The following is a 10,281-nucleotide window of genomic DNA, read 5'->3' as shown; positions in this document are numbered from 1 at the left end:
ACATTAAACATAAGTGCGTATGGGATTTTTTTATTACCACATGCAAAATGTGCACTCAGTTTGGGAAAAATCCCATTTTATGCAACAAGTTCTTGTCAACATTACAAGCTGGAAGACTATTTTCTTTGCAGTGCACTTTTGTTCCTTTTTATTGCTTCCCACAAACTAAAATTAGATATACCTTTCAGCATTACCAACACGGCCCACGAAGACTTATTGAAGAAAGAAAAAAGCTTGGAGAGGGTCCTTTAAAAAAATGTAGAGGCTTTCTCTGCACACCGCAGGACAGCTGAATGTGCTGCGCATTTCCGTACACAGAACGTCGCTAATGTGCGACAAGTTGGAGTTGGTTTCGACTGCTCTGTTACCACGTAGGGGAGGACGAAGAAACCGAAACTTACTGATGCCTAAAGTCAGCTGAATCGAAACAAACAATGGACATACTTGACCGCAGTCGGAGAAGGAAGATGGAAGTGGGGACGGGAGCAGCACTGTGAGCTTTGTGTGCTCTCACCGGGATTTTATTACATTTGCCGAGTCATTAATGATGGCAACTAAAAACTACGTAGCTGAACTAAACGAGTATGCGCAGAGAAATCGCTTGAAGCTGAAGTATGAGTACCTTGGCTCTGACGGCCCAGACCATAATAAAGTGTGAGTACATTTGTAGTACCTGAGAGCTTTGAGCATTATAATATATCGACGATAATAGAAGTATTGGGTGAGATGAGTGTTTGATAGCACGGTAAGTCAAAGCTAATCAGTACAGTTTAAGAAGAGGACTTATGTATCTTATCGGAAAAATGCACAAGTAATGATGGTGACATCAAATACAGACTGGTGTAGTCGTAAGCCTTTATTACCTTGCAGTTATATTTTAAATTAATTTTAATCTGTCTTTCAATTACAGGAAATAATAGCTGTTAGGCCCAAAGGCTCTATAATGGCGCTATGCTTTGCCAAATCTTTATTTCTAACTAGTTGAATAGTCATGTTATTATAAAGAGCCCAGCAAAGCACTGGAAACCCGTTTTAAAACTGCACCTGCTTGTCTGTTGCTGTATATATAGGATGTCTTACTATATATATATTGCATATACACGCAATTTACATCTCAAGTTTCATCATAAAGAAATATTGCCTCCCAGAGGTTAAAAGTGGAAGGAGAAAATTCAAGTTATTTCTTGCAACCTAACCCTAACAGGTCATTTCCTCTACAGATTTAGCCAGAAGGCGATCATAGATGGTAAAGACTACCCCAAAGGTGTGGGGAAGACCAAAAAAGATGCAAAGCTTAAAGCAGCTGAAAATGCTCTGAGGTGCCTGCTGGATGGTAAATGTCAGGACTTGGTAAGTTTATTTAACTTTAGCATGTTGGAGAAAAATAAGTGGTGCATGTGCCCATGGTGTTTGTTTTTGTTTTTTAACCTTAACAGACAGAAAATGCAGCAGAAGCTTCTACACCAGCTGAGACAGATATCAACTTCATATGCTGGCTCAATGAATATGGCCAGAGAAACAGGTTGACTATAAAGCCTATGGAGACAACAAGGCCTGGACCAAATAATGCTATCCCGTAAGCCTCCTGACTGTTTCTCAATTATAGCTATTCTGTGCTCATGTAAAATAGATTAAATAAATGTTATTTTATGGCATTAGGTGGTGTAGCTTCATGGTTGGTGATAAGGAGTACCCAGCAGTCTCTGGGAAAACGGCAAGAGAAGCTAAGGAGGAAGCAGCCAAGCTCGTATACGACATAATAAATGGCAACAAAACTACAGATGTAAGTTATAGTTCAGTCCATGCCATTCTAGCTTGATCATAATCCTAAAACATAAACATTTTAATATAACCACATTAAAATTGTACTTTTTATATTTTTCAAGACTGCAGATGAGAATCACAGCGATGGATCAGGTCAACAAAGTGAGGACTTGAGTGAGAATGTTTTTGATCTGTGGTGAGTAATTAACAATGGTGATGTATTGTTTAATCGTGGCATCTGCATCATAGTAAAGTTTCTTACTGCTTGTTGTTTACAGTACTACAACAAAAAACCTGACCGTGAACTCTAAAGACCCCAGCTTAGTGGAGACAAATTACATAGGACTTATCAATGACTACTGTCAGCGAGAAAACTGCTCCTATACATTTGTTGATGAGAAAATATGTGGCACACCTGATAAACGTCAGTGAGTATGCCTGACGTACTGGACTCTGAATACACACTGCAGACACTGGATGCTCATGACTGATGTTCAGCAAACTGTTAATGTACTGTTCAACTTCTTTGCATCTCAGATTTTTCTACAAATTACGGATTAACAACAAGCAATATCCTGTGGGGAAGGGGAAGAGTATCAAAGAAGCCAAACAAAGTGCAGCGCGACAGGCCTGGTTTGTTCTTCAGGAGCAGTCAAGCAAGGTGCTTATATTTTTATCTTTACTTTGTCTCATCAGATATAGTTGATTAAAGGTTCCAACAGACAATCTGTTCTTTACAAGTAATTAAAAGGACCAGCTTGGAGGGATAAACTTACTGATATTACTAGATGTGGTTGTATGCCCTAGTTCTTAAAGAGTATACAGCTGATCAGAGCAAATTTTATCCTTTTAATCGATGTATGCTTTTTATTCTTTAAGGAGGATGCCAAAGACAAGAACGTGGGAAATGGCCAGAATGAGATGCCAACTGTATCACGGTATTTTAAATAAGGAAAAAGAAATAGTACTAAGAAACTGCTATTCTGATTTAACTCATGTTTTTGTTGTATTATGTCCTGAGAGAAAGGTTTAAATCCATCCATCCATCGGCTTCCGCATATCCTTTTCAGGGTCGCGGGGGGCGCTGGAGCCTATCCCAGCTGTAATAGGGCAAGAGGCAGGGTACACCCTGGACAGGTCGCCAGTCTGTCGCAGGGCCAACACACAGGGACAGACAACCATTCGCACTCACATTCATTCGCACATTCACACCTAGTGACAATTTGGATTATCCAATTAACCTATCCCCACAAGCTGGTTTAGACTATGGTCTTAAATCTCCCTCGTTGCTCCATGATAGACAGAATCAAGCATTCTGAGCATTCTATATACTGTAAATCAAATCCCCATAATCAAGTACAAACATAAAGGTGAAAACAACAAGTCTATTTCTTGCCTCAAAAGATTAATAGGACTTTCAGATACTTAGTCTGTACAGTTCTTGCTGTAGTGATATTATAACCCAGATTGTTTATATATAAAATTAATAACAGTAGCACTTTAACCTTCCATCAGTTCTTTTGTTACATTAAGGGAGGTAGCAAGTGATTTATTCTATCCTTACACACTGATAGTTGCAAGATAAATAACTTTGAAACCATTCAGTTTTTTCTAACAACACTGCACTGACAAGTCTTTACTTTAAAATTTCATAATAAATGGTGTCAAATACCTCATTTAGATCAATAAAAATAGCTTCACAATGTTGCCTGTTATGTACCAAAAAAGAAAAGTTTCAAATTATCTGGACCTCTTGATTTCCTAGAACCTAAAACTTTGAGGGTTTTGTGGACATCAGATGCTCGTTAAAGGAACCAAACATGTCAGCCTTGCCAGAAATGTGATTTTAGTCTTTGTCTATATGTGGGTGAGGTCTAGACCAGTCCTTCAAATTTTAAAGGGGTTATTGATATTATTTTAAATCTCCATTAGACAATGATCTGCTTTGGCTTTTATTTTGTTTTTCAAGTTAACAGATCATGCAGGGAAATTAATTAAATTCAAGTCAGTGCCGTTTAAAAAAATCCAGTTGATTTTTTTTTCAATGCTTTTGTTTTAAAACCACCAAAACAAAGGAAAAGAAGAAAATGAAAGTCTAATCTTAACTTGAATCCATAACAAAGGCCATTCGAGATAACCACTCATTCAAACCAGTTTGTAACGTGTTTTATTCATACAAAACTTTATGAATCTACAAAGAAAGATACATTTGAAGAAAAGGGAAAAAACATACCAGCAAATAGCTAGTGGCGTTGCTCTCAGTAAGAATCAATATTATGTATATAATTAGTACCTCATCAAAAGAACAAATAGAAGAAGAAAAACAGAGCTCAGCTGATACCTGTAAATCTTAGCCTAATCACAGATGTTATCAGTACCTGCAGTTTTTCAAAAAACAAATTGGCCAATGAGAGTATCAGTTGGGCTCCAACATATTTGTTGTGAACATCTGCTTAGAAAAACTCTTGCGAGGTTATCAGTACCTCTCCCTGCCTTTTGTCCATTTTAATTTGCAATTCATTGACTGGGGTTCATTTGCAACTCACAGCAAACTTATAATTAAATACACTTTACATAGTGATAAAAAACAAACAAACTAATAAATCATTCCTATGACTGACTATTTATTTTAAGAACTCTTAAACCTAGCTGAAAGGTAAATATAAGGAATAGATTACCATCACAAAGACTGATCAGGAATCAGAATCAGTAATCAGAAGGGTTTTATTGCCAAATGTTGAGCAGGTTTACAACATTAGGAAATTGCTGCGGTTGTCATGGCTCGGCTGTGTGGCAGGCAGGCTGAGGACCCAATCGCAAAACTCACAGACTCAGGGGATGAACTCAAAAAGCAGCTTTATTGCTGACAAAAAGATAATAGGAGATACAAAACTAAACTGGGAAAAACTAACATAAAGCTCACCAGGAAACACAGGGGGAATCACACACAGCATGAGGGAGAACGCGACACAGAACTGAGGGAGACGCAGACATAAATACACAGAGGATTAACGAGGGAAGTGGGAGCACACGGGGAACACAGGTGACACTGATAATCATAACAAGACACGGCAGGAGTGAACGCAACACTAACGGGAGACGGGCAAAGTAAAACAGGAAGTACAGAGGTTCAAACAGGAGGAGAGAGAGCACGGGGAGAACGCAGACATAACGGGCTGGGGAAAACATAGAATAAAACACAAGGAGGGGAGACGAGGGCTCACAGATACATAGAGGGGCACACGGAATAAAAGTCACAAGGGGAAAACACACAAGGAACAAAATACAAAAATACATGAAAACTAAGAATACTGGGCCAACATGGCCCAGGACCATGACAGCGGTGCTTCAGTGCAAACATACTGTCATAAATGCTTAAATAGACATGAAAATAAAAATAAGAATTAAAAGAATTAAAAGCACATGACAGTGCAGTGTCATGTGTTTGTGGTGCGAACAGTCATACGGTTATTGTTCATGTGTCCAACAGCAGAGGGGAAGAAACTGTTCTTATGGCGAGAGGTTCTGGTGCGAATGGACCGGAGCCTCCTGCCTGAGGGCAGCAGGTCAAACAGACTGTGTCCAGGGTGAGAAGGGTCAGCTGAGATCCGAGCTGCACGCCCCAGTGTCCTGGAGGTGTACAGGTCCTGCAGAGATGGGAGTCTGCAGCCAATCACCTTCTCAGCAGAGCGCACAACACGCTGCAGTCTCTGTTTGTCCCTGATAGTGGCTCCAGCGTACCACACGGATGATACAGAGCAACCTAAAGCTGGCTGGCTAAAAGTGCTTTGCTCTCAGAATGACTTGTAGTAGTGAGTAGTTGAAAGGTTGATGTGCACTGGATCACAGTTTAAGGCATATATTTCTATTTGTGATGAGGACTAAGGACAAAGCACTTCTTTTCCACAGTAAAACTGTCTCATGAAAAAGAAAAGGAAAAGACAGAGTTTTTCTAACCCCATCTTTGCACTAAATCATTCACTGAAAAGCTTTTATAATGCTATGATCATAATATAACTTGGATTAAAATAATTCAATTGATGAAAGATTTTAAAGATTTTTCTGGACACTTTCAACAATTTTAAAGAGATTTAGAGAGTTGCAGTCAGTTCCAGTTGAAGTCCCTCATGAGAAATATTTCCTGAAGACTGAATTTAGATTAGCACTTCATTAAAGAGGTTAGCACACCGTTGACAGCTGAGGGTGTTTTATACTAATCAACAACTAATGTAGATTTTTTTAAACTATCAAAACCTGAAATTGCTTACTCAGAGAGAGGCAAAATTTACATAGAATTTGTGTTTGACAAATATCGCAATCTCTATTGATAACACTATTGGTAATGCATTGGTTTAACAAGGTTTCAGGTTAAACATTAACATTAGCATCAGTAGAATGTGTCCACACATGAAGCAAACTTATTTGGAACATAAGCTATGTACATTCAAGTGAGGCCTTATCTAGATTTAAAATCCAGAGGAGTGTTAAACCTTTCACTAAAATTGGGGCCAGTATTTGGTTTAACATTCCCAGAAATAACAAGTAACAGAGCAGTTGAGCACCTCTGCTTAAAAGATTTTCTAGGACATTATTTTTTATTATTTAAATCTATGATAAAATCATGGCATCTGTGTGAAAGAAAAGTAAAATTCTCCTGAAGGACCATGACACAAATCATACGGGTCAAGTCCACAGAGGAGAATAGTATGGGGATAGGTAATAGAATAGACCTTTATTATCCCACGGATGATAAATTTGGGTGTTACACAGCTTTTATAGCAGGGGGAAATATAAAATATAAAAGGAAGACACAAAGTGGTCCTATATACATAATCAACTGAAGATCGTATATAATGTACAGAAATATATATAGAAAAAATTGTACGGAGATATGTATAAAATGTGCAATGAACAAACAAACTGATGAGTAAGATAATCAAAAGGATGTTAAACTGTGTTATAGAGTCTGACAGCTGCTGGTAAGAATGACCTGCGGTAGCACTCATTCCTACACTGTGGGTGTAAAAGTCTACTGCTGAATGACTCAATGGTCTGAGTCCCATTAGCTGTACATGATCCATTTCATACGGTATTACAATTTAAGAGCACTGAAAAGGAGTCTCAGCCTTTGTGATGGCGTTAACTACAGATCCACAAAAGTAGCAAACGCAGGTCGGAAAGGAGCAATATCATTTATGTATTCTTTCGTGTTGGGTTTTGGGCCCGTCAGGCATTTTGCCAGTCCAATTCCAGAAGGTGAGGAGGCATCATGGCCAAAAAGTCACTGTTGCACAGACCCCTGTGGTCATTTATGCAAGTCTACCTTTTTTGTATGAGAAAGGAGGATTTATCCTTCCTTTAGAAGGAAACATCCGAATTGGAAACAGTTGTTTCTTATGGAGCTACAGCTTGACATAGCTTGAGGTCAACTTGGAGAACTTTTTAGCTTCAGCAGCAATCTAATGACCACAGTCTAATTATCAGTTCAATGCAGGATTTTTAATTATTAGTCAAGGGTAAGTGTCAAGTAACCGTGCCGTGTAGAAAAACCTGCCAAAATCACTGGTAGTTTTCAGAAACATCGAAATCAGTCAGCACACACACAGACATGCTGCCATCTAGGATTTTGATTTCTGAAGTTTATAAGAGCTTTCTGTATTTGATCATTACGTTACATTGTTGCATAAATGTGTTGTTGCTGTCCACAGGTTTACTTTAGAATTTGAACCCTTGGAGCATCTTGGTAAGGGGGCCTTTGGTTCTGTTTACAAAGTAAGACATAAACAGTTGAAGATAGAATATGCTGTGAAGGTCGGCTGCTATAAAGAGTTAAGTATGCCACAGTAGGATTCCAGCATTCAGTGTTATATGTACAGTACTTGTGCACTTTCTGTACTGACACTTTTCTTATTGTGTTTCAGAAAATCTCTTCGAGAGGTGAGAACATTATCAGACCTCTTCCACCGTAACATTGTTAGATATTACACGTTCTGGATGCAGGATACTGGATACGAGTGGGACCTTAGAGACAGTTATGACAGAGACAGTTATGACAGTTACGCCTCTTCACAGTGAGTCCTGTGGACCTACTTTTATATATTAACTTTTTGTTAAAAGGTTAAAGTTAAATATTTACATCACTTTTTCCTTTTCTTTTTTTTTTTTACATTTTTAGCACTGCAGATAACCCCGAGACAAAGTTCCTGTATATTCAGATGGAGTTATGTGCCAAAAACACACTGAGAGACTGGATTGATGAGAAGAATAAAGAGAGTGAACAAGACTCCAAGCGAAGAGAAGAAAGTCTGAGAATTGCTCAAGAAATAGTTTGTGGAGTCGAGTATATTCACTCCAAGAACCACATCCACAGAGACCTTAAGGTGAGACAATGCAGCAAATTTCAAGACAAAATAAAATTGTTCAGTTGAAATTAGAAGGTACTTCAAGTGTGTGACCCCTTAATGTGTCCTCTGGTTTACTATGACAAGGGTCTTTAGGCGCCCTGAGACACATAACAGACTTTTGTTGACTATTTTTAAATCTGCTTTTAGGGCATTCATGAAACTATCAAACAATAGATTGTGCAACATCATTGCTAATTTTTTGGTCCCTAGAAATGATCAAATAAATAAACATAAATATACCTCTTTGATAATTTTGCTCAAACATACCTCATGTTCTTCTTTTGAATGCAAAGCCTGTAAACATCATGTTTGGAGTGGAAGGAGAAGTGAAGATTGGGGACTTTGGTCTGGTCACCAGTGATGATGATGATGAAGAGAGAACAGTGTGCAAAGGAACTCTATATTACATGGCTCATGAACAAGTGAGATGGTCTATACTGACAATAATGTTTACTTCTTGTGTTTCATTGGTTAACAAATAGGATTTTATAATTGGCCTAAGTACTACATGTGAGCCTTTCACACTTAAAGCTCAGTCTCACCTCTCTTTAGTGGTGAAAGCTGTAAAATCATCAGCTTTTCTTCCCGCAGAATTTTATTTGACCCTCAAATTTAAGCAATTAAACTGAAAGATGAAAAGATTTTTTTAATTCAAGCATAACTGTAACATTTAGCACAGTGATTGAGAAAAATATGACATCAGATACATTTGTCCTTTGTCTGTTTGTCTATCACAGAAGACTGAGAGGAAGTACGACAGAAAAGTGGACATGTTTGCTTTGGGGCTGATATTCTTTGAACTCCTTTGGAAACTTTCTACTTACTCTGAAAGAGCAAAGGTGAGATTCACTGCAGTCATGTTAACCATTGTGCATATGCATGGAGTTATTATATACCAATAACTAGGTACCTGTAGGTTGTTTCTTCTGGCACAGCTTTTTTGTGTGTTTTAAATATTTTCATTCTTCAAACAAGTGTAATTGGAACAATTATTGTATAAACTAACGTCCTCTTTCTTCTTTAATCACTTCATTAACACCAGATTTGGCCTGGCGTCAGAAGGCAGATGTTCCCTGAAGAGTTTTCAGTGACTTTTACCAAAGAGGTAAATTACCATATTCAGACTATGCTTACATTTTGACAGGATGGTCATCAGCAGAGTAGTGATAAAACTTACATTAAGTGGTTTACTCAGTTATAAAAGGTCCTCTTTGATTGCTGAGTTGTCTGGACACAACATAGGCATTTTTTAAATATATTTATTATTTATCAGAGGTTTCACTGCACAAGACATTACACATACACTGTGTTTTTTCTTGTTTTTAAACAGAAGCAAATTATTAACTCATTGCTGTCTGAGAAACCAGAAGACCGACCTGATGCCAGTGCCGTGAAGGCAGAGCTTGAAGAGTGGACTCAGATATTCAGCACACAAAAAGCATCTCGCCAGGAAAATCAAACTGTCTGATAGTCACAAGAGAAAAGTTTCAAAAGTCACAGAAGCCTTTACAAATCTGTCTTGTTGCATCTGCTTAATGAAATGATTTGATGTACCGTGTAATATTATGTTGGGTAACTGTTAACGTGCAAAGTTAATATATGGAAGAGGTCACATCATGATTCCCGGCTATTTCAGGGAAGTTTGTATTGGTTTTGGAAATGAAATGTGAAATCATGATTTTAAAATCTAACTATTCAAATCAGTTTCCCGGTGTAGGTCGTCACTTTGTAACTGTTGTTAACCTGCTGCTGTCCTGAGGAGGAGGAACTGTGATGCTACGTGTACTTCTGATGGATTCATGTTGAATGTCAGAGATAAAAAAGCACACTCCATGTGGCTCAATTTTAGAAACTTTCCTAAATGTTTTCACTCATTTTTAACCCATGAAATACAGTTTAACATTTTTTTTCTTCCATTTTTTTCTTTTGTTCATTTTAATCTGATTGATTGCAATATCAGTCAGCTACGTGTGACTTGGAACAGCAGGAGAAAGGTCATTAATTCTGTACTAGAGGGTTGAAATAATGAAAAGGTGTATAAGAAACTGAACTAGTAAATGTCTCTCATTTAACTCTGATTGTTCTTGCAGAAGCACTTGGTATATAATAATTA

The 10,281-nt window shown here is 37.9% G+C and overlaps 1 protein-coding gene across 1 annotated transcript; it reads left to right on the top strand.

Annotated features, from left to right (window-relative positions):
• Positions 1 to 308: 308 nt before the first annotated feature.
• On the top strand, positions 309 to 10,016 carry LOC113034716 (interferon-induced, double-stranded RNA-activated protein kinase). Its single transcript, XM_026189623.1, has 15 exons — positions 309 to 654; positions 1,221 to 1,350; positions 1,437 to 1,576; positions 1,660 to 1,783; positions 1,887 to 1,960; positions 2,043 to 2,192; positions 2,302 to 2,425; positions 2,644 to 2,702; positions 7,473 to 7,592; positions 7,686 to 7,835; positions 7,940 to 8,144; positions 8,462 to 8,590; positions 8,906 to 9,007; positions 9,211 to 9,273; positions 9,499 to 10,016. Exons 1-15 carry the CDS (start codon positions 545 to 547, stop codon positions 9,634 to 9,636), a joined length of 1,818 nt encoding a protein of 605 aa, XP_026045408.1. The 5' UTR covers positions 309 to 544; the 3' UTR covers positions 9,637 to 10,016.
• Positions 10,017 to 10,281: the final 265 nt, after the last annotated feature.

Source organism: Astatotilapia calliptera, chromosome 13, assembly GCF_900246225.1.
Source record: "Astatotilapia calliptera chromosome 13, fAstCal1.2, whole genome shotgun sequence".
Lineage (NCBI taxonomy): Eukaryota > Metazoa > Chordata > Actinopteri > Cichliformes > Cichlidae > Astatotilapia > Astatotilapia calliptera.
This window is presented reverse-complemented; position numbering and strand designations above follow the sequence as displayed.